This window comes from Chiroxiphia lanceolata, chromosome 3, assembly GCF_009829145.1.
Source record: "Chiroxiphia lanceolata isolate bChiLan1 chromosome 3, bChiLan1.pri, whole genome shotgun sequence".
Taxonomy (NCBI): Eukaryota; Metazoa; Chordata; class Aves; order Passeriformes; family Pipridae; genus Chiroxiphia; species Chiroxiphia lanceolata.
In genome coordinates this window covers 27,611,764-27,637,601 of record NC_045639.1, presented here as the reverse complement: position 1 = coordinate 27,637,601, position 25,838 = coordinate 27,611,764, and the positions used below count along the sequence as shown (strand labels likewise).

Here is a 25,838-nt window from a genome sequence, read left to right as displayed (position 1 = left end):
GACCACTTGCATTATCAATTAAAATAATATTCTTTAATTCTACATATTTGGATAATTTTAATTTCTGATATACAAACCACAAAAAAGGGCTCTTTCTCAAAGGCAATAAATAATGTCATTACCAGTTGTTTAGTCTGAAATTGCCACCACAACCCAAGCATAAGCATTTATTACTATGTGATGCAAAATTAAAAGCTAGTGACAAAGTATTTCAAAGAAAGAATATTCTACCTTTCAAAAGCAAAATTAAAGAGTTCTGCTACCATAATTTCTTTATTGACTATTCACTTTTGTGACAGATTACCCAAATACTACCAAATGTCATTTCCTAATAAACCCCTTATTCTTCTTAGAATAAGTTTTTTAAAAGTCTCAGATAAATTTAGTTTAGTTTTTATGTCCCTTCAGCAATCATTACATGACCAACTACAAACAAATTTTACTGCTGGGCAGGTCAAATTGATGAAAATAGATTAATATTAAAGCACACAGAAATTTGGAAGAGCAGTAAAATACTTCTTGGACTACCACCAAGGCAATTTTAAAGTACAAACATGAATATAATTTAATCATTTCCTTACAAGCAGACTACAGGGCTCCCAAAGTAATGACAAAAATGAAGTGTCAGAGTATGGATTTTAAGAGGACCTTTACTGAGATGGAGGAGGAGGAAGAACATGGTAGTTGAATATTTTTAACCAGCTTTTCAGAGATGAGTCTAAATCAAGCTCTTACGAATCTTCCCTGTCATAGCCCACTACAGAGGTCAGAGGTTGAAGCTTTCCCAGAGGTTCACTGTGCATAACAAACACTAGAAGTTCCTCAAATTTAGTTTATATACAACAGCAAAAGTGCTGTGGCCCTTTTCATCCCATACAGCCCCATTAGTATTGAACAGGGCATAAGCAGGGCAGGCAAAAGCACAAAATGGTCACATATTCAACTAGTACTAGTACGCACGCCTGCAGAAGTTACTGCTTCTTACACTCTTTAAAATGTGCTGTGAAAGGATGACAAAACAAATCCTTTACTACAAACATATAGACATTTTGTGTGGGTTTTTCTCTAATGTATTAAAATGATTTGTGATTTATTATTAAGCCTTACAAAGGGACTTGGGGGTGCACACACTTTTTTATTGTTTTAAGCAGATGTCCAGTGAATAATTGGAGTAATTCGAGATTGTGAGCTCTGCTGGACTAGAGGAGCAAGTTCAATACCCTGTAGCTAACCTGGAGGAATCCTGGGGACATACAGTCGGTCGGAGCTTGGCCACTCTGCCAAAGCTGAAGCCTTTGGCTCTTGTGCTAGGCATCTGACCTGTATGCTATTTCAGATCTATAATTTATCTTAAAACAACATCAGGGACATGGGTAGGAGAGGGTAGGCTGCTGAATGTGTGTGCTGAACTGTCTAGGAACTTGCAGTTAGAACTTACACTTCTAAAACTGTCTCCAATCAACACGTTAAATGAAATTAAGTTAAAAAAAACCCACAAAACAAAACCCCAACAAAACACTTTTCCTTGAACTGTTTGAAACATTTTAGAAAATAAAAGAGACAACATAACAGAGATTCTTCCAGAAGAAGCTACCAGCACAATCAAAAAGGTAAAGAGAAACTACTGAGTTTCAAAGACATTGTCATCATCAGCTCAACACAAGGAGATTTTTCTGCCCCAAGCCGTTCATAGTTCATACAGCAGTGGGGAAGAACAAAGGGACATTAATGATGCTGTTGCACGTACTGCACAGCCTGACCAGGACCAGGGAAGCGTCAAAGAGCCTGAGGCCGCCAGTCTGTTGCTCCACCAGGTGCCTCGTCTCCAGCCACCCACTGCCTGCAACATCTGCTGTGTGCACGCAGGTTCTGCAGAAGCCAATGTCAAATAGCCAAAGAAGATTGAAGTCTTCTTAACATGATGCAAATGAGAATTTAGCTTCAGCTGGTTTTGTGAATACAGCTGGTACCCATAAACCTATCCTTTTCACACTCAGGTGTTCTTTGGCATTACCATGCCCTACAAATACCTAAAACTTCTTTGGCACACGAAGATGTTTCAAAAACAAGAACAGCTTTGTAATTATGGTTTTGCTTTGTATGTAAGTAGTGGTAACCACAAAAATATATTTAAGGTGATTTGCTGTATATACAATTCTATTTAGCACATAAACATCCCTCTCCTAAAGAGAGCCTATTTGCATTTATTAACCATCCTGGTGCCCCTCAAGCTTTTTGGAGGACACATAACCATCTCCTCTCTTCATCACTCTCTGCCTACACCAGCACCCTGCCATCTGTCAGTGCCTCACTCCTTCTCCTATGACATCTCACAAGTCTTCACCAGACTTGATACTTTTCAACTAATGATATATATAGAAGAGTCTCAGCATCTGCATATGCTAAGTGCCTTCAGTTCCTCAGCAAAGTCATCCTACAGGAAGCAAATGCAAATTACTGCCTTCCAGACATAAGGCACGGTCCTGGGGACCTTGTTATTAAATCATTAACCTTCACCTTTAATTTTACCTATGTTTTCAGTATTCAAATGTTCCTTGAAATAGACAACCTTAGTATTTCCCCATGCTGCAATTTGTTACCAAGTATTTAACTCCATTGATTGAACAGTGACAAACAAACGAGAACACCAATTTTCAAGCAACAAGAAAGCAGTTCAATAATTACTGCAAAAGTTAACAACAGTGTCTACATAAATCCTTGTAAAAATCTGTTTGTTCATGATTTCTATTCAATCCATAAAACAAGACTTTCAAAGAGCCCTAAATACCATTTTCTCTGCCTTCAAAGCTGTAATTCTGCACCCTGCTGATGTTCCAGTTTATCAAGAGATGATGCTAGCCATGGCTGGTATCTTATCTCTGTAATCCCCCAGAGTTAGGCCAAGGCCAGAGTTGTCCTAAGGATATGTAAAAATGTGCTTTGCTGTGGAAAAAAACACAAGTCATTTGGAGAAAAGGCAGAATAATTGGTATGGAATTATTACGGTTGCTAGTAGCAAATGTTTGTTTCCCTGGGCCTGGGCGGGATGGGGGCGTGGTGGAAGCAAGGCAGAAGCAGCAAAATAATTTCTGTGTAATTTATTAATCATCAGACTAAAAGTTGATTCATACACATATTAACATTAAGGGGGTTTGCTGTCGATTTGGATAGAGTGAAAGTGAAGCTGCTTTGCCCCTTTATCAACCTTTTCTACCTTCTTGGTGCAACCTTGCTTACAGTGAATACACAGGAGTAACCCTAGCGTGCAAGGTGAGAGGTTGATGTAGCCCAGCATTGCCCCATCAGCCCATCTCAATTTGCAGACACTTAGAGAAGGACACAAAAAGCAGAGAAATGCTTCCCCAAAATGTTCTCCCAGCCTCCACACCTCTCAGCCTTCCCCTGAGCACCAACCCCAAGAGTCTTTTCAGTCAAACCTCTAGTGGCTACACATGCTTTTGATGACTGTAAGTCTAGCATATACCCAAGCCCTAGCAAAACCTTTTGAAATTGCAGGCTGTGGTAAGCCAGCCTAAGACTCAAGAGCTGAAACTCATCAGCCTTCTTCACAGCTCACTGTCCTGTCCTGCCAGCCCTCCCACTAGGCCAGTAACCTACAGCAGTCTCCTCATGAGAAAGTCATGCTGGTGAACCAGGCTCTGCAGAAAGGGCAGAGCCCCTTTGTCCCTTCCCAGCCCCCAGGCAGCATCAGTGCTGCATACGCCACCTCCACCCAAAAGACAACCTCACCAAGCCTGCAGGGGCATTAGTACCAGCAAAAGAAAATTGTACCTCTTGTCCTCTGTTAAAGATCCCCTTGCATGAAGCTTTTTTCACCTTTTTTTTCAAAAATGTACCCATACTTACTTATTTAAGGAAGCAAAACTTTTTTTTTTTGCTATTTAGAGAAACGCAGTTTTCACACTTCAGATGTCACTGTTCTTTCTGAGACTTTTTGGTTGACATTTCAAAAAGGTGTATTTTCATAATTTTTATTCCATACCTCTCCATCCCCATCATACTCTAATGCTTTGAAAACTCAAACAAAAAGCAATGCACCATAAGCAAAAAAGTTAACATTTGCTGTTCACTTCTGCTTGTTCTGACAGATCTGTCAACCAGGGAGCTTTTCAGGTCTCTATTTTTTATGGTATGGCTAAGATTACACTTCCTCACCATAGTATATGCTGAGTTTTAATGTTAATTTTACTGTTCTTCCATTTCACTTTTTCAAACCACATTCATTTAAGCTTTTTAAGCATACTTAAACATACAAATGTGCTAATTGTTGCTATTAGACCTAGCCTCTAAGAGGCTAAGTATACTGAATTACTACTTCAGACAGCAGGAGAAGCTGTTTCAAAACTCCTGAGGTCCTCAGTATGTAGAGAGATCGGATTTTATAGTATACAATAAAATTGTTGTTACACACCTACAGCATTCCCTCATGTGCACAGGTCCCTAATGACAGTATGCAAGTCACAGTATTGCATGAGATGTGGCATGTTCTGCTGTAATGTCACAAGCCTGCTGACAGACTACAGCCTCTGGGCAAGACTCATTAAAAAAATTAAAATGTTAAGAATAAAATAAAAATCAGCAAGTCTTTCTCAACAATAATACCTATATGAGAAGTCTCTCATTCCCCTCTGCACACCACCTATGAAAGAGGTTTATAGATGATGCCCACTTTGACAGCCACAGAATACATGAGTTTATGAAAAACACTCTATTTGGCACTGCATGCATAACCCCATTTCTGCTTTTTCCAGTTAGTCTTTACACAGTCTCTTCCTTAGATACAAAGTTAATTCTTGCCCCTGTAAAAGTTTAGCCTGAAAAACACTGAGCAAGCTCTTCAGCTTCAAGATGGAGCAGTCATATAAGTGACCTTTTCTACCTTTATCTGTGAGCACAGGCGTTTCCAAAGTGTGTATCTGCCCTAACACATCCTTCAAAGGAGAGCAGTATCTCACCACACCAAAAGCCAAGTGACGGAGACTCCTGTACTCCTCAGAGATACCTTTCAAGCCCCTCCTGCGGCAAGACACATGGGGATGGCTGATCAGTGTCCTTAACACAAGCTCACATGAAGCTCCAGATGTGGCCATGTACTCAGCCACACAAGGGACACAGGGTGTTCCCCAGCTTTGAAAGTAGATTACCACGTACAGCTACATGCTTGTTTACTTGACTGAGATCCATATTTAGACATGTATACAAGTACATAATCCCGAGCTGTTTACTGGGACAAAAATCCCACTGAATGCAGTGGTTTTGTGTTTGCCTGTACAGCTGAGGACTAAACCCTTAAATCTTCTATAGTGCCTATTTGCACATTTCTACATCATCAAATGAAAAAGAAAAGCGAACATGCCCACGTGACCATGGATCTCTCTGACACTTGGCTACATTCGGATTCAGAGAGCACAGTGTGCCTTTTTAACACTGCTGATACAAGTACTAAGGCTCAACCCATCTATTTTGAACAAGAGTTCCTAAACCTTGTTATTCTATAAGCTGAGTAAATTTCTAACTGACTTTATAAGCCAAGACAACTTTTCTGAAATCATTTAAAATTATTTACACAGGAGGGACAAATACTTTCTAAAAGAAACAGACTGTCCAGTCCTAACATTTCTCTCTAACTGTTTCCATTTAGAGGGAAAATCCTTCTTTACTGACAGCGAGCTGTGTTCTCTAGCTGGCTAAGCAATTCTCAGCCCATCGCCTTTTGCAATTCTTATGCTTCTTCCCTAATCTTAGGATCGATACAGCATCAGTCTAATTCTATCATACAATTCAAATTTGTATGGCTTATCCAGGACTCTGAACCCACCAGTGAGCAGCAAGCTTGGTACTGGCACCTAAAGTGGCTTTTCTTCATCATTGGTCAAAATGTGTTGAGGTCAACCCAGTTTACTTGGTAACCATGCTGCTAGAGCTGTATGGTCAAGTGCTACTAGGACCTCTGGCTTTGAATCCATCTGCCAAAAATGCAGTGTGTATCTATCTATTTTTATATATATATAAAGCACACCCCCCAGAAATGCTGGCATTCCCAATACTAAAACATGGTCTGCTAGATGTCAGTAGTATCACTATTATATTACGTTAACAATTCCCCAAGCATTATATTAGTTGGACTGTAGTAATTAAAATGTTGATCCTAAGAATACAAGGTAATAAACCACTTTAAGTGACCACGAAAGCTGCCTCATAACACACATTAACCAGTAAAAGTTTATTTTCCATTAAATTAATCAGATTAAAAGACAGTGTTGCAAGAAGTCATGTGTAGCCAGCATGAATTTTTCTATGTCAGTCACTACGACAACTGGATAACCCAGATTCATGGAAAAGATGACGTTATGAGACAATTTAAACAGAATCTCACATAACTGTGATAACTAAATCAATTCTAATGCGTTCTCTTAGAATTATTCTTGTTTCTTCACAGCAGACAGCATTTAATTGAAAGACCATACATGACCTGAGAACTATAACACACAAATCAGTACAGTCTATTGAGTAAGTTTACAAACATACTAAAGTGACTATTTTATAATCTCTACTCTTCAGCTTTTCAAAGCCATGCCAGGAACAGGGCTGCCAAAGTACGAGTTACAGTTTGAAAACTACATTCAAAAGGGGGTTCTAGAAAGCGTCATGTTAGACAAGCTTCTTTCTGAAAATGAGTTACTGACAAAGCTCTGTAATAACACTCAGTGTTCTATGCATAAATACATGTGCAAACACAAATATTTGGAAAATAATCAGCATAAATACAGAGACAGGCACAAACTGCTATGAAATTCACTTTCAAAACATATATACAAATAATGCAGGCTAGTAAATGGTAAACATTAGTAAATACACTTGCTTCAACAGAAATGCAAAACTAATGCATGTTTTAAGCATAGACAAATGCAGAAATTACTTGCGTGGAAGCACTGAAATTCAGCAGAATGAAAATATTATTTTCTGAAATTCCTATCATTAAATACTCTGGATACCCGGCACATGTTTTCAAGGCAAATGTGGGGACTGTCATTGCTAGTCACTACTAGCAATAATAAGAATTTCACAGTGATCTGAAAATGTGCTTCCATTCATACACCACGTGCGGTGCTGCCTCTCCCATCCTTAATTAAAGCCTATATTTGCTACAGAAATCAGAGCAACCGCGGCACATGTTTCAGAGGTGCAGTCAATCTGAAGTCATGCCTCACGCTTATCTCGTCACAAGGCTGCAGCAATCAACTTTATTGCCTTCAGACATGTCGGCATTGACATACACCCCCGCTGCCGGCGGTTTCCCCGAGGAAGGGCGCTTCCATTGGCGTCACCACCGGGACACCTCCTGCCACTGACATGGCTCAGCTGCACGTTTGCAGGACTGGCCTTTTTAAAAGTCGACCGTATAAACTGGGCAGTGACCAGAATGAGCTGCAGTTATACAAGAAGCAAGGAAATATTATGCAAGACCACAGGAAGTCAGAGGAGACAGCATTCTGGGCAGGCCTGGCAAGGAGTCTGTGTGAACTTCAGCTAACAAGCAAAGCTCGGTCATTGGCGCCAAATTCAGCAGAGAACATTCCCAGTGCTGCAAAGGATAACACTCCCCATGCTTTTGCCAACGGGCTAAATTCCAGGACGCCATGTACCTGATGAAATGCAGATAAACCCGAGTCTTACTTTTCACCAAGTTTTCACTTATTTTTAAAATTTGAGGCATATTTTAGGCCAACATTTGTTAGAAGTGGCAAATGGTTTGTTTTCATGGCTTTGCTAATAGATCACTTGTTCTTACACTCTCTGTAATTTCAACTACAATAAGTGACCTACAAAGAAAACATTTGGCTGAAGCCTCATTTTTTCCATGCATCTTGCCCATCTCTACCTCAAGGCTCTCTGCTAATAGGATATGTGAGGCTTATGGATTCCTTTTCCCTTGGCATTTTGGAATGACCTCAGAAAATGCACTTGGCACAAAAAGATGACACCCACCTTGCACATAACTACACTATTTTAGTCTGCTTCCATGTCAAAAGTAATTGTTTGGGGGTTGGCCCTTTTTTTCATTTCTGAGAATTACCTCACCCAGGTCCCACTTGGAGAAGAAATTCATTAAAATGCAGCAAAATTGGTTTCCAAAATTACTGGAAAAATTTGCCTTAATCTGGTAAATATTCATCATCTTGCAATGAGTTCAGAGAAGTTTTATGCTTTGTTCCAGGATTCACCTTTAAAACATCAATGATAAGATGTTGGAGGTGGAAATCCATTTTGAGGTTCACACACACACGCTGCCAAATAAGAAGCACAGCATGCAAAGTCTTACACAACACAAAACAATTACCAATTGTGATGAGAGTAGACAAAGCGTTCTCAAGAGAATCTATTTTATGTTTGTAATCACCCTCAAAAAACACACAATAGGGCTCTCCTTCCAGCAAATACATAATACAAACAAAACCCAAACAGCAGCGCTGCCTTGACTGAGGGAAGTGATTCTGAGAAGTCTAAGAGATCTCAAGTAGATACTGATTGCCAACGCCAATGAACCGATTTTAAAAGTTTTCGTCATTTTCACTGCTTATGGGAACAGAAAACATATCCAACTCCTAACAAGAGATTCCCGCCTTCAACCCAGTTTGCACATGAAAAGGTTCCCACAACATACTGCTTTTGCAAAAATAATTAAACAAGCACTGCAACAACACAGGAAAGTGAAAATGTTAGTGGTGACAATGGCCTTCATTGTTACTGCCAGTATAACAATGCCCAAAATTTATCATGACCCTGACAATCAACACCAAGGCGCACACAGTTGGACCTCTCCAACCAAAACAGATCTTTCTACAGCCGGATTCAGAGTTATGGCTGTTGAGAAGTGCAGTTGTTTCTCCAGTTGAAGTCAGCAATTCCTGTCCAGCAGAAAGAAGTCCAGCTGCACTTCTCAGGGCCTGAGTCAAGCATACACTGGTGGTTTTAATGTGGCCAGTCTAAAACACCTCACAGTATCGAGTGTTAGTATTAATCATAGTTGCACAGCAGTTTCTTCATCCAAAACGAGTAAGGCCTAAGCACATAGAAACACTCAGAAATTCCCAGGGTAAGGAACAGCATTCTATCTGTATCTATTTCTACCAAACAGCAAGGTAAATATTTCACAGTAAGTTTTTAAACACCTCAAGGGTTAACTAGTGAACCACGCTACAAAAACAACAAGCTGTTTTTCCAACAGGGGCACCAGGAAAAACACATTTCTCCAGATTCTGCAGGCTCCCGGTGGATCCTGGTACCTGTGGCACAGCAAGCTGAAAGCCTGTAGCTGGCTGGCACCTCGACTTCTTCAGCCACAGAAGGCTCTCATCTCAACAGGGGAACATGCTTGTGCTGCAATTTTCCCTTGAAGCCATCACAACACCTATTCCCAGGTATTTAATATTCTTGAGATCTTTACAGCTCTGTCAGAAATGGAGACAGAGACACACTGAAAACATGTAAACCTTAAGAAAACAAGCTAGAAGAGGATAATTCATCTAATCACTCTCATCATCTGTTAAAATTTCTTTCGATTACTGCATTTCCAAGTAGTTCACTGAGCCAAAATCCTTCTCCGAACTTCCTATATGCAACTTCATATTCAGCTACAACAAACTATAATATACCTACCATCACAAGCAGTAAAGCATTTACTTTCCTCAGGGTGGAGGGGGAGATGTTTTGACTATCAACAGCAAGTACATCCCTAGGTTGAGGCCTTCCCTTTATTTTCCTTCAATACAGTGATTTCATATTCCACAGCTTCACTGTATGTCCTAAAACATCTCCTGGTATGAGAGCAAACTAAATACTTTCAAAATAGAGTGCACTGAAATAGATTTGCCCACCAAATATTTCGTTCTTAGAAATGTGAATCAGAACTGACTTCCTATACAAGTAACAGTATAAGAACAGATGCTTACTCTGCTTTCCTCATATCTTACTGTTTGACCATTTCATTTGCTTAATCCACCAGCTAAGAGAAGTAGAACTCAAGTGAAACCATCATGAAACTCCCTTTTTAGAGGATAAAGGTTCATACCACACACAGCTGACATCATATTTTCCTCAAAGGTATTTTCACAAAGCCGTACCCAGAGGTCTCAGGTAGAAACTGAACCCCATTTTGATAAAAGTTCTAGACATTATGAAGCTGGAGGTTTTTTTGGTACAAAAGCCAGAGTACTTCATCTGTTAAATAAGGAACAAACAAACTAAGAAACCCTCCCAACAGGAGCACACAGCTCAACACACAAATGACTCGGTAAGCTCATTCCACGGCTGTAACCTACCCGAAATGTAATACAACATGAAATCATTTTATGTTTGCAATGTATTCATCACATGACTCCTTCCAAAGGAATGCTCTATAATGACTTCACTTTGGCACGATTTCTTCTTAAAGGTTTTAACAGGTCAGGCAGCAGGCATTCTTCCTCTTTCACCTCTGCTCCACATTAGCCACCACTGCACCTGAAAACCTTACTGTGACCGGCAAAGCAGACTTTGCTCCCTGCTCACTTTATTCTCCAGGCTGAAAGAGTACTGAAAAGTCACTACTTTTTGAGTAAGCACCATTGGCTGCCATCTGTCTCCTTTAAAATGAATTTTTTAAAAAGTGTCAGAAAGCAATAGTGGTGGTCACTGTGGTTCATTGCTTCATAATTGCCCTTAGAGAAGTTAAAATTTAGTTATACCATGCTTACAGTGACATTTAGTTTTGGGGGGCAGGAGATGTTGTCCTAAGATTTGGCAGGCAAAGGGAAAGAAGCGGTGCTATACAGGTAACACAGATTCTTTCATTATCTTCTTCAGGGTCTGTGCATACAGTATGCAAAGCCACCAATAGAGGTTGGTATAAAATGTTAGGGTTTTCTCAGTGTTTCTTTTTTACACTGAAGAACGTGCCTGCTCCATCTTCAGACCAACCCTGCCACTCACATGCAGGAGAAGCCTTAACTGAATGATGATTCACAGGCTTCAGTCTATGCAGTCTGTGTGAAGGAGGTTGTGAATGCTGACCTCTAAACCAATGTCACATGAACCCCGCATATCAGCACCGCTTTACTTTCTTACAGCTCTCAGTTCAAAGAAACTGAGAGCAAATGATTGCCGGCTGAAACCCTACTGAACTCCACATCTGCAGAAAAGACTGGTTTTGGTATGACGGTCAAACCCTCCTTTTCATTCTTGTTGCCCTGTGGGTTGCTCACCTCCCTGCTCTGTGATGAAATCTGAAAGAATAAGGGGTTTTATCATCTCCCAGATGCTTTCAGGGTGTTGCAATCCTCCACCGCCACCGCCGCCAACACCACCCCATCTCCTCAATTGCTTGGGGCGGCTAAATTGCACATGGATCTTATATGACAGGAGGGACAAATTCAAAGGTGAAGCAAGCAAAGGCGTAGGTCACCCATCAGGACATGGGTGTAACCTGCATATTGAGGAATAACACGGAGCAGTGCAGTAAAGAAAGCAATTAACCAGGCAATATAAGAGTGAGAGATAACCAAACTCCTTCCATTTGAGAACCCCCTGCTACAGTATTTTCAAGTTAGGTTTATCACACAAGCTTCTTGCCGACACATCTACAGCATTGTCTTAGGCATCGAAAGTTCCTACCTTAAAAAGTTTACAGTCTATTTTAAATAAATAAGACAGACAAAGGGTGGAAGGAAGGATATACTGCCATCCCAGTTTTCCAGACTGGGGATCGAGGATAACTACAGCGATCAGTCACACTGTCCAGGCTACATTACCAACACAATGTCCCAAGCACCCAGCAGGACAAAGAGCCGGGCCAAGCAAGAAGGGCTTTCAGGGAGTGTGTGGAGGGGAAAGGAGACAGGAGAAGCAGCTGCACAGGCGAGACCCACTTGCTGAAGCTGCTGTTCAGCAGCTAGGTCAGTTACCAGACACAGCTTTCACAGCCAGCTCTACTGAGAGTGGCGAACAAGTTCAAGAGATAGAATCCAAAACATGATTTTATTCAGCTTCACTACATTTTGGCCCAGGTCCTCATGCCAGAGAGGCTTTGTTCAGGCCAGTCGTGCAGTTGACAAACAAAAGTAGGGTTGGGGGGCTGGTTTTTCTTAAACGAGAAATAATGGCTGTTTCGAAACACCAGCATTATGTTTCCCTCAAGATATCCACACTTGCTTCTATTTCATTTTCAAGCCAGCACATGCCTAAGCGAACAGGATAGTCCCCTTTCGTGAATCATTGGAACATAAACTCGGCTTTGCTGTTACATAAAAGCCAGTAGAAGCGTTAAGACAACTTGAGCATAGAAAGGATGTGACCATAAAAATGTTCCTCTGATTAGTAATGGCAATAAACACATCCTTCAAATCATTTACAGGGGAAAAACCAAGAACTAGATATATTAACACTAACTGATAATCTTACAGCTGCAGCACAAAAACAGCCCACCCGCAGCTGAACCAAGCTGTGTTCCCTCAGTCAAACAAGAAATCTTCCTCCTAATCACTCACATAAAAGCGCTGCATGAAGCAATAAGGGGAGTCAACACCCCCCAAACATCTACCTTTCCTTAAAAGTGTAAGTAATACTCTTTTGTTAAGACCAAGCATCATGATCTGTCTTGGCTAGATGGGGTATTGGTTTCCTCCTCTGCAAGCAAAGGTTATCCATCTCAAGTGCAAGAACTGCATTCTCTGAAATACACGAGTCAGCTTAAAGGACGATGGGAAATGAGTCTTCCAGGTCAATACGGGGATAACTGGAAGAAGTAAACCAAGAGCCACATTTGTCATGGATTTCCTTTGCAACAGAGAAGGAATGGGAAAATCCAGGGACAGATAAAAGCCAGCAGTAAGCAAAACCCTGCTGCTCCTTCAAAGACAGCTCTTTCCTTCACATGAAGGTAACATCCACAGGCTATTCCAAAATGCTCACTCCTTCCCAAAGGCTCTCCCCCTTCAGTGAATTAGACAAATGCAGCTTTCCTGGAAGAAATTATCTAGCAGAAGCTGTACATTAAAAATACCATAAGCATTTTCACCAATGTCCAACTTTCTCTCACAAGTTATGAAACACACCAGCGGCAACTGAGACCTTAAAAAATAAAAAATCCTGGAGTGGAGTATAGCTATAATTGGTCGTCAGGTTTGTATTCCAGACAAATACTGCCTAAGGAGCCATGGCATGATAAAGCCACTTAATGCTGAACAACTTCTCACACATCCGTGTATGATGCTGACATTCCATAGATCATTCCAAAACCACTTTGGTTCTAAACTTCCCATCAGCTTTAACTCAATACCCTCCATAAATACCTAAGAGTCTGAAGATACAGCTACTGTTATCAGCTGATGACTATGTTATTTCATTATAATGGCATATGAAAATCTAACCAGGCACAACAAGACATATAATCTCAGAAGATATTCTGGTATTTGCAACAAGTTTTGGACATAAAGTGTACAGACAGCTAAAAGCTTGGTACATTCCTGGAAACATTCCCCATTTACAAATGTAGATATACAGAGTGGGGTGGTTTTTAAATGTCACAAAGATCTTTGAAGTAGTGAGACAACAAGTACCCAATAACACCAAGAATTTACTGGCAGAGAGGGTGATACGATTGTGAAAGAAGGCACAGGCCTTATAGACCAACACCAGAACATCCCAAACACAATGGCTGAATAGGGTTGCTTTGTAGTTTATCATACAAATGCAAGTGCAAATGACTACAACTGTGATACTAAGAGTTTAAGCACCTTTTTATGGTAGTAAATACCTTAGATATGCTAATGGTGAGACAAAATACAAGGAATGTTCTTTAAAGCATACTTCCACCACCTTTATAAAAACTGCCTAATAACCATCCCACTTCATACTTCCTCCAAGCTTGTAACCAAAGTAAATATTTATCTTACGAGCACATGAATATATCTTAAAGGAAAAATACTATAGAGTAACTTTTGAACAACATTAGAAAACTTGCACCAAAATTATCAGCTCTTAATGGATTTTTCCCATGTAGATTAAAAAAGTTCATAAGGCATCTGACACTAAATTAGCACCAGCTTTCCCTTTTAAGAAGGGAAGAACAACAGGGCACATTTTTAAGATTTCATACAACCTATTCAGGCCATTGTATTTGCTTCTTAAACTGAAGTCATTCAGCAAACCACCCTCTGTGTCCTAAGTTATATATATATATATATATATATATATATATATAAAATAAGGATTGAACAGCTGACTACCCAAAAAACCCACATGTACTGGACCAAAGGTGAATATCACCTGGGATAACTATATTTCAAGATATTATTATATCTGTTAGTTAAAGCAATAGCTTTTGTGGGAAAGGCAAACATTTCTCTCTCTCTCACCATACATAGGCAGGTTTTCAAGAACATGTCTTTTGAGAACAACTTAGAAATTCTGCAACATGCTGTTTTCATCTCTCCCATATTTTGTCTTTCTTGTTTGTGATATCAGGAGCCAATGAGGTGGGCCAGGGGTTATGGAGGGCCTTTATTGCTATGTTTTCAACTATACTACTGTCTTTAAGGAGCTGTTCACATAACTAAAGCTAGAAAAGACCTTTGCCATTGTCAAGTCACACTTCCTGCCTAACCCAACCCAAAGACGACTAAGGATCTTCATCAGACCTGGTAACTTGTTTAAGCGATTGCAGTTTTTGAAAGATTGTGACTCTTTTGATTTCGAGGCCTCAAGTGACGAGGCCCTCATGACTAGTGTAAAAGGAGTACCTAATATCTTGGTTTACCAGATAAAGATTTCTCCTGAAAGGAAGACAGAAACTTGACTGAGGTCAAGCCACCATGTATGTGTCTTGTGGATTTCAGTAAAACAAAGAAGATCTGGAAAAAAGCCCAATTGAGTCAAACACCAGAAAAGAAAGGAGGGAAGGAGGGAAGGAGGGAAGGAGGGAAGGAGGGAAGGAGGGAAGGAGGGAAGGAGGGAAGGAGGGAAGGAGGGAAGGAGGGAAGGAGGGAAGGAGGGAAGGAGGGAAAAAAGAGAAAAAAATCTTTACATTAAAAAGAGACTAATAATTACTTAAGTCTCATTCAAATGAAATTTAAAACATCTGATTTTCAATTAACAATGTAGGACAACACAGGAAAGCGTATAAAAATTAATCCAAACCTAAAATGTTTCACCAATCTCCAAATGTTTTGACAATTTCTCAATCCAATCCCTTCATTTTAGCAGTATAGCTAAAACTAGAACACTAGCTCTTGTTTCCTTAGGCTCTGGAAAATTATTTTCCAAGAAAATATTTATTTCTGCAGAAAATATTCAGTCTACCAACTGCATCTGCAGCTCAGTAACTCATTGTTCAAAACTTGCACCTTATATCTTACCTTCATTTGTCTAACTCTAACGAAATGTATTTTTATATATTAGATAATGAGTAATAAATATTTACAATAGATTAAGTTCACGTTTCAGTAGTTCCAAATAGTTTCTAAATGATCCTGGTAATCTTACTGCACATATACCTTCAGACAGACTGTTTGCTATCAAGTGCCATAAGTCACACCCACATGATTCATCCACTAGGAGAGCTCCTCAATTACAAAACCCCAAAAACCAACCAAAACCCAAACCAACAAAAAAAAAAACCAAAAAAACCCACAAAACCAAACAAACCCCACCACGCACAACCCTACCCATATCACTTCTAATTTTAGCTTTTCCTTAGATAACACAATTTCCTGAAAGAGGAGACTGCTCACATTGCTCTAGTTCCAAAATGTTACTGTAAAAGTATTGTTAATCGTAGAAGTAGTTGAACACACAGTATTTCATATTCAAACATAAAGGGATGTTGCAGTGCTTCAACCTTCTGTTCTGCTTGGGATGCAGGGAAGGAGACGAAAGCAACAGGGCATGACTAATTTTGGAGATGGGGGGGAATGAGGCAGGGAAGAGAGTGCAATCTGCACTCATGACTTTTCTATAGGGATAAAAAAAAAGTAAGGCAACCCACTAGTCCTAAGGCCGGGTATTCACCTCTCCATATCTCCCACAGCTGTGGCTATGGCTCCAGCTTCCACGGATAGCCTCCAGGCCAAAAGCAACAAGATATCCAAAACTTAAACTGGTTGTGGGCACTGCAGAAAGTAGATTTTTTTTTTTTTAATTCAAAGAAACTTAAGGTAGGTCTGACAGTAGCCCAGATAAATAAGAAATAGCATCATCTGCCCACCACCTATTGCATAAATACATCCGTCATTTTACAGATCTGAAGGTCTGAAGCAGATACTTGTGGAAGAATCATCATTCTGTGAAGCTTACTTTTATTTTGGTACACTGCAAAATAAGCACTCATTTATAGAGAAAATGGTGACCTAATCACCACTACACCTAGCTGGGCAAAAATAGCTGAGGAGATGTATTTGTTGCTTCGAGTTATCTTAAGATCATGGCAGGACAATGACTGTTAAACTTATATAGTAAAAAACCAAGCAAACAAATCCCAACCAAATCCCTTAAATGGCCATAATCAGTTGTTCTCTCCCTCACAATCCTGCTTTACAATCTGTCCAAATTCCAGCCTGGAGATTTCATTCATGCAGGTCACAGCTGGGATTTAGGGACATGCCTCACAAAGTAAGGACCAGAGGAGTAGCCAGGCTAAACCAAGATGTAGTTTGAGACACGTTTCTTGTTGGAAACACCAATAAGTTGTTGAAATTTCTTTGGAAAACAGTTTGGTCCCATGGATACTCCACAAATACTTGAGATTAAAACATATGCTACTTAATGTTTGCTTGAAAGCAAATCACTGTTTAAATACATCCACAGCAGAATGAAGACGCTTGGGGGATGGTTCAACATATTTGTATTAGGAATGAAAAACACTAAGGAGCTGTATTATCCTGGTTTTGTCCCACTTGAGAGCAGGATCAAAATAACAAAGTGTTTTTTCCTCCTGCCCAGATGCACAGAACTTGTTCATAAAGCTGTAATAAGCCAGTATTAATCGTGCACCCACAGGCTAACATAAAGCATGTGTAAAGTTTCTGAATTTTTCAGACAATCTTCTTGGAGGCAACACCCTAAACATTCCCCTAAATCAAAGAAACCTGCGATTCCACATATTAGCACACAGAGGAAGGGTCAAGACCAGGGCACATCTTTGACTGAAGATCAAACATAAAAATTCAACTAAAGCAACTTTGCTTCTGGTCTGGTAACACATTTGATGAGTTTCCATAGAATAGAATATTTAATATTTGTTGTATCATGTAATGCAATGGATGGAGAAGCATAATGGAGATGCTATCCAACTCCAAACTCTTTGTAATAACAGTCAAGTAAATTAAATTAAAAATCTAACTGTTTTCAGGCCTAAATATGCCCATTTAATCAGAATTTATTATGGCAGATTTTGTTTCAGCTAAATTTTCTAAGCCTAAATAAAGTCACAGAGGAAAGAACCAAATTCATAATTAGATTTGAGCTCAAGAAGTAAAGAGCATAATTAAATGAGTTACTTGGGAACACTATTTATCAGCCAATTGGCTTACTGTACTTCATTAAGCTACTTTCCAAATGCACAGTAAAATAGTTTTCAATTTTACATACTTCAGGAGTCTTCATGAAAAGTAGCTCTGTAAATTTAAGAAAGAAGTTAGTCTTTCTTAAATAAACAGTCAAGATTTTTATCCTCAGCCTTTATTATATTGCCTTTTAAGCAAATGGAGCACAAGAACAATAAATGAGAAAAAAACCTGCCAGCTGCATAATATCCCTACTTGCACTTTCTCTTAACTTAAGAGAAGTGTTCTCTCAACCTTGTGCCAGCTACCAGGAGTAAATTTATAACTAATAAGATATATATGCTACTGAATATGAATATTGGAGTAATTAACACAATAGCATTTCACAAATCGTTTTAGAGGAATAAATCCATTTCATGCATCTAAATTATTTTTAAATACAACGTGCCTTTGTATTGCTCATTCCCTTACTCTAATGTTTATCCTATTTCTCAGTTTTCAAAAAATACCCATTTGAAAATAATAGCAAAAAGTTCAATGCTTGAAGTTTTCTTCCCCCACCACACCTAGCAGTAGCTCCCTGCTTGGAACCTGAAAACTAAAATCCTTAACGTTTATGAATCCGTCATAGTAAGAAATATTATAGAAAGACAGAAGGATGTATTTTTGATACTCATGATGGGTCTCCTGAATTTTGCAGTATAAACAAAAAACTTGTATTAGTGGAGTACCTCCAATATGCAAGACATTCCCAGTGACCCACACAAGATAAACATGACAGAAGATGACTGATATTAGAAGATGAAGAGAAAGGGACATGACACAGAAAGGTGCTGTATACCAAGGGGTGATGGATTTTTAATTTACTCTAGGCGCTAAACACAAGCAGAGCAAGCCCTGGAGCACCCTGGTGAAACAGAAATCCTCAAAAACTTCAGGAGGATGGTCCACACTGGGAAGCACTCACATTGCACACAATTTCCACAGCAAAATCCATTCAGCCTTCAATATGCTCAAATATTAAGCTAAAATGCTTTGATTCTATATAGATCAAGCCACAGGAGTTGGGCAAGAGAAATAAAATGTTCACAAGTAGGCCAGGTTGCCAAGTCAGAGCACAGCCCAACCTCTGCTGCATGCCATTGCAGGCAAAGGGAGACATGGGGGCAGGAACGCAGCCGGACGTTCCTCATTCACGTATGCTTGGGCCACCCTCTGGTAGAAAAGCCCTCTCCACATCTGTAGAAATGCAGAAAGGGCAGTGAACGCAGAAAGCAGAAGGGGTGAAACCAAAGTACAATAAGTATGACTGGCCAGGGTCATTCAAGATGACCTGCAAGCAATGAAGTGTCTGTATTTGTGGTTCTGAAACCTTAAGACCAAATTGCTTATTGTTAACATGCCCTAAGCACATGTTAAACAGCCAATTTCAACTTATTGATCACCAGGAATTCAGGAAATTACAGCTCCTTTTGATAACTCCAAATAAGAAAAACTGCAGGGGCAGATGTTAACACAGAAGCAAACAAAGTAAATTAAATATGTGGGCTATGCATGGGGAGATGTTGAGCAATAACAAATCTTGAACAATTTTTTTATGAAGTTGAGTAATCTATGAAAAAATCTGCAAAGGAAAGTGTTCAAAACTCAATAATTATAAGCTGAAATGCATAAAGTGAGGTTTACAAGAGTATAAGGAACAACCTATATTGGCAAGAGAATGGACAAGATCGTCTATTCCACCACAGTCACAGAATAACAGGCGATAGGCGATATACCTGGCAATAGGGACATAGGTTAAGACAGAAAATATACTAAGTAGAACAAAACTGAGACAGTACACTTCCTGAAAATTGCAGTTTAACACACCCTGGCACATCCAAATGCTCCCATTTTCTGGCATCCAAATTACATCCATTAAGAGCAAACTACTACCTGAGCTCTGGAGAGCTGTGCCATCAGGACGGTTTCCTCATCCTGAGGAGGAACCGCCAAGAGTGACCTCAGCTTGGCAGAGCTATTCTCCTGAAGGAAAGGTCAGTGAAAATTGAGGCACAAAGTGTCTCATTAGAGGGGCTCAACATCAAATAAAGCCCAAAGTGAAAGGGTAATTGAAAACAGTCAATTACCTAGACAATAACTGGGAGCAATCCTGTTTCTTTACTATCTGGACCAGAAGACCTTAAACACATTAATATAACACTACATAGTTAGGATCACAAAACAGTACTGTATGGGGACCACTAGGACAGAAACACCCTGAGCTGCAAAACTGGTTTATTTTTCATACAACTGGAAAACAAGCACTGAAATCCCCAAGTAACAAAACAACTGAAAAGGTGAAGCCAAATGACGGGTCCTTCTCAGCCATACTTAACTCCCGAGCCTGGTTTCAAACCTCAAACATACACTGTTGTCCATCCAGAACAGTTAGTTTAACATATCATCCTTTCCTAACAAAATAACTATATCCTGCAAACAATTAAAAAAATGTGATGACTAAATAATTAAAAAACACACCAAGATATTCTACCATACTGCTCTAATTACATTGAGACCTATGTACTATTTGTCATTGTACTTCACAGTGATCATAGATATTTCCTCCTTAGCTTTTACTATTTTGTTAAAATGCATTATACCCTTTTATTCCTCCTCTTCCCAGTTTCTAATTACTGGCATTCTAAGAAAGTATTTATTACTGTGTAGATAATGATTTTTTTAAAAATTAAATTAAAAGAATAATCATATTAATCTCAACTCTGTATCTTGGACTAACTCTAAATGTGGGAAATCAGTTTCTTTAAAGTGCTATAACATTAGTTCCAAATAAAGCAACTGCTCTTTCCTATTGACAAACAGAGCTTCGAATGAGAATCTGAGGATGCTCTTCAAATTAAATGGACTACTAAGAGAATCAAATATTATCTTCCATAGAGCATTTATTTAATAGTAAAGAGAACTGTTCCTCTAAACATATGTTCCAGAGCTGCCTGGAAATCAGGTAAACCAGATTACCCATAACACCCCCCCACACCTTTTCTCTGTGAAACTGATTTATAAATGCCATTAGCAAGGTTAAGAGTTCCTAGCTACATATCTGGATAGAGATCGACCAAATAATACAACAACTGTTGAACTCAAGGCAATAAACCTATTCTATAATAGTACTAAAATTAAGAAAGAAAACCATCTTGCTTCAATAGGCTACATAGGGTATGTTCCCATTAGGGACATCCACATGCACACTGACAGGGAGGCACAAGCGAGCTGTCTGAAATCGCTCGTATGACACTCTCCCAGTTCTTTCACAAACACTAATTTACGCAACAATCCCATGAGCCAGATAATAACTAGCCTACTTCTGAGAGAAACAGAAAAACTGACGCTGAATGCCACAATACTTAAAATCAGTGACAGGATCAGGATTAGGGTTCAGACTTCAGTCCCCGTGAAGTTTGTGTTGTATCTTTAGAGTATTTCCACAAAGCACCTCAGTGTACCGTCCTACAAGATTAGACAGCGTTAGATCCCTCACTGTGCTTGAAAATGAGAGGTTAAAACTGAAGAGATTAAGAATGCCCCATTAAAATGAGGTGATACAATGAATGTAGTGTATTTCCAATATGTACACTACTTCATTCTTATCATTCGTTACAAACTATAACACATTTTTATAACTACACACTGTGTAGTTATATAGTAGTATGTGTAGTTTTATATCACACCGTGGTAGAATTTTTTACTCTCTTTTTCAACATAGGAAGACACAAAATGTGTGTCTATTTTATACCCTGCACAGAAGACTGATACCTAGAACAAAATATACTTGAGGCAACTGTTTAACCTTAATACATTAATGTTTGATAAACTGAGGAAAACAGAACTACATGGAAAATGTATGATTTATACTACACTATTTACACCTCCCCTATTACATTGTCATAGAGTGACTCAGTAAAAAAGAAGCTATTACAAAAATAAAAAAACAGTGTTTAAAGTTTACTGCATCATCGACTGGATAGAATGCATAACAACACAAATTCTTAGTCTGTAAATCGCATAGTTTATGAACAGAATCTATAGCCAGAACAGCAACCTGTGCTGATAATGAAGTCATTCTTGTGACTGCCTGCTATATAAAACAGACTGAATAAATATGCTGGTATGAGACTTCATGGACCTTTATTCACTTGCTTAGCTTTCCCTATCTCAGTGCCCTCGCTCATCCACAGGGAATGTTTATAGCTCTCTGGAGCAACAAGTAGATACTTCACTTAATCTCCACCTATAACTTCTGTGTTACGGATTGTTGAGTTTTATTTTGACGGTCATTCTGAAGAACCAGGAGGAAAACGCACTCTTTAACGCAAGTACGAAACCACTAGTGCGTTATTTTGATTCCCTCTGAAAGAGTCGTTATGGCAGTGTGGGAACGCCTAGGTTTACATCCTTCTCGAAGGGCAGCGACAGACGAAGCGCTGGGCGCTCCTGGAGCTCTCGGCCTTGCGGGAAAACCCGCTGACAGCTGAGGCGCTCCACGAACCACGGGAGATGCGAGTTCTCCGCGCACCGCGTCCAGCGTCTCGGGCTGGAGCGAGGAGGTGTCAAAACCTAGTAGCTTTATACAACTTGTGTTTACAAAGCCTGCCAATTACATCCACACGACGTCAATTATGAAACATGTTTTGCTAAGGGTGCTGCTACCTTCAAAACCCCCGTCCTCAACTGGAAAACCGATTTCCTAATAACTCGGTCCTCGCTGATATCAAGTCCTGCCACGGCGTACACTAACTACAGTCATCACGCACCGGCAGGCTGGCCCTGCCTGCCAGGTGCACCTGCCCGCAGCCTCCGCCGGGCCCAGCCGGGCCGGGACGCTCGGGACGTGCCGCCGGCGGTGCCGCCCGGCGGGGGCAGCTCCCCGGGGCAGGCACTCCCCGGTTCGGCGGGGCCCGGACGGAGCGCGGGCTGCTCCGCTGCCCCTCTGCCCTCGCGGGCTGGGCGAACCAACACCAACTCCCTCCGCAGCTGGTCCCCGCGAAGGCTCCGGGTCGAGCCCTCGCACAGGAGCCGCGGCGGGGGGAGGCGAGGCGAGGCCGCGCCGCCCCGCCGGCAGTGCCGCCCTCGGTGCCCGCCCGCGGGGAGTCCCGCGGCCGCAGGGGGCAGCCAGAGAGGAAGAGGAGGACGCAACGGCCCGAGCAGCCCGGCGCCTCGCCCGCGGCCCCTCACCTTTTCTTCTCCTTGTCAGCTGTCATCGCGGCGGCCGTGCCGGCTCCTGCGCCGCCTCTCGGGCCGGGGCGCGCTCAGCACCTGCCCGCGGGACGCGGGGGCTCCGCGGGCGGCGGCGGGCGGGGGTCGGGGTCCGGTTCGGCCGGGTCGCCCCCGAGGCGGGCGTACAGTCTCAGGACACTGCCGAGGATTGTACGGCCCGCCCGGGGGAGGCGACGGCGACGGCTGCTGCTGCGGGGCAGGAGCGGCGCGGCGACGGGGCTGTACAGCTCGGCGCCGCCCGCAGAAAGTTCTCACTTTAAACCTTTGGGCCGCCGCCGGCCGCGGGGGCAGGGCCGGCCCCCTCCGCCCCGGCCCCGGCTCGGCCCGGCCCGGCCCCGCCGCCGCCGCCGCGCCCGCCAATGGGGGCCGGCGGGGCGCCCCGGGCTCCCCGCCCCCAGCACCGGCCCGGCCGGGGGTCAGCGGGGCCGCCCCCGCCCCGCCGGCACCGCGGGGAGCGCGCCAGCGGGCACCGGGTGCCGTCCCATCCGCCGCTGTTTTGCTAGTTATCTTCTAGTTATTGAACTTTTTAGTTATTTAGTATGTCTTTTAGTTATTTAACTTTTTTTTTTTTTTTCCTGAAAAGTCTTTTCCCCGGTGTCTCCGCGCCAGTGCGGTCCGGGGGCCGCCGCGGCACCTGCCCGGCCGGCGCGGAGCCGCTGCGGGGCTGCCCCGGCGCCGGGCGCTACTCCGGCAAGCGGGGAGCGGCCCCGTTTTCGCCCCCTGGAGCATCCCCCGTTCAGTGCGAGGCAGGGGGGTGTTGAAAAAAATAAATTTAAATTAAAATTAAGAAAATAAAAGCCGTAAGGACCACGCGGGCTTGGAGAGAGCCCCGGAAGCCATCCCCGGCGTGCGGGACTGCCCTGCCCCGGCCCGGCTCGGCCCCGGTCATGCACGGAGAGGAGGGAGCGTGGCAGCGGCGGCGGGCACAGGGATGTACAGAGGAGGAGGAGGGAGGGGGGGGGGCTGCACTTCTGCCTCCCTGACTTCCTTCCTATCCATGGTTTTTTGATTTTATTTTCTATGTCATATTGTATATTTCGGCTCAGGCACTTTTAAAACTCCTGGCGTTGACACACGGTGAAGCGAGTTTCTGGCAAGTGCCAAAGCCCATCTCATGCTAGCACCTGCTATGGCTTGCTGCAGTTAAGTTAAATGTAAATAATAATAAAAAAGAACCCTCACTTTGATTTCTGTTTATTTTACACCAAAGCAACTAGCGTTGCTAGACAAGGGATTACTAGAATTCTTCTGATCTTGTCTTTCATCATGGTAGAAACTGCAATCTTATCCTCATGTTTTCTTACATCTCAAACCAAAATACATGCACCTTTGTATTAAGCTGCATTGGGTTTCCTTTACTTCTGGGAAATGAAGTACTGTAGGCAACATGAGCCAAACCAGACTTATTTTTTGGTAATTCAAATTTGAACAATTTCCCTATGCCATTTCACAGGCTAGTTTGTGTACAATGGATCAGAGGGAGTTTTCCTTTTTTTCCCCCCCTTTTTTACACAGTATGAATGTTCAAAGAAATGCATTTGTGTTTAAATTTGCATATTCTGTTCTCAAGTCTGAAAAGAGTTACACATGCTTACACAGCAATAGCCTAATTATGTGGTAACAGTTAGGTTTTTTTCTTGTTATACAAGAGAACCTAAACAAAAGAAACCCACAAATATTTAAAACCTAAGTAAACTTAGTCAAACAAAATTTGTGTATGCAGGACTAAATTTAACCTTCTGGGAATAAGAGAATGCAACAGGATCAAAGAGCCAAGTCACTCATTTCCTAGATTAAATAGACCTCTTCATCCTCCATTGATCTCTGCTGATGTCAATGGTCCTTGCTGTATCTTAAAGCACTTCACTTCGATAAACAACTTGCCTTCAAAAATCAGACAAGAAAAGCATTCAAATTGACTAAATCTAAACCACTCAGTAAATTTCCATTATTTCAGGTCTAGCTCATTGACCTGTTGGCTCTGCCCACCTCGATATGGTGTAGTTGATTAACAGTCTACATCTCTTACTCTCTTGGCCAGTAAGGCCTAAAGGTTCTTTGACAACAGGAAAATTCACATCTAAGTACCACTCAAGAGCCAACACCTGTCCTGTCCTCCTCTGCACAGACAGGTTAGTGGGCTTCAGCACAGGTCAGTGCCCAGTGAAACCTGAATCTTGCTGCTGGATCCAGAAGGTGAAGCAAGCCTGAGTGATTCTTATGGCTCCCTCACAACTTCAGTTCCTGAAGTTGTCCATACTGTTATTTCTGACAAGTGAGCTCTCTAACTTGACCGTGAAGAAAATAAATGGCCTGTCCTCTAGAGCTCACTTTAGTTGTTAATTCCCTCTCTTTCCCATGACTATATAGGGAGGGGAAGATTAAATATATCTTTAAGAGCACTGTCATCTTATTAGAAGCAGTCTGTGACAATAAGAGATCCCCTGGCAACTGCAGAGGGGCAGAAACTTTTGTCCTTGCTGGAGAGCAATAGAGAAAAATCATACAATTTTATTTTCAAATGCACCTCATTACTGCTTTGATTTCCTTTATGATCAGTCAATATTTACTGACAGAAGTACCCACCCTAAGGTGGACTTTCTCTAATCTTATACTACTCAGAAGCTTCAATAGGAGCCACCCCACTAGCGAGCACATTTACTCTACAAAACCCACATGAGATGAGAGCTGCCAGAAAAGCCAAGAAAAAACTTGAACTGATAGTAAGCACACTTTGTCCTCTCAATTACTGTAGCCATTGTAAGGGCTTTTTTCATTTCGTATTTCCACGTTACTCCTTACATTTTATCTTGCATTTGCTATGTTTTACCATTTTAAACTTAGCCTAGTAGGTATAACTCAGATAAAAGCTGATGGAAGGGGTAAAGGTGCTCAGAAAATGTCATGAGCTGACCTTAGCAGGGATGAACTCTGGTTTTTCCTCCCTCCACCAAAGTTTTCAACAGAGCCAACATAGGGGCTTCACTGCTCTTGGTGGTCAGAGAA

The 25,838-nt window shown here is 41.5% G+C and overlaps 1 protein-coding gene across 1 annotated transcript in view; it reads right to left on the bottom strand.

The window, feature by feature from the left end:
* EPAS1 (endothelial PAS domain protein 1) overlaps window positions 1-23,029 on the bottom strand; it is a 78,494-nt gene extending 55,465 nt beyond the window's left edge. The window contains exon 1 of the mRNA XM_032681672.1: window positions 22,791-23,029. Within this exon, the coding sequence (XP_032537563.1) occupies window positions 22,791-22,816 (26 nt within the window). The 5' untranslated portion in view covers window positions 22,817-23,029. The remainder of the gene's footprint in view (window positions 1-22,790) is intronic.
* Window positions 23,030-25,838: the final 2,809 nt, after the last annotated feature.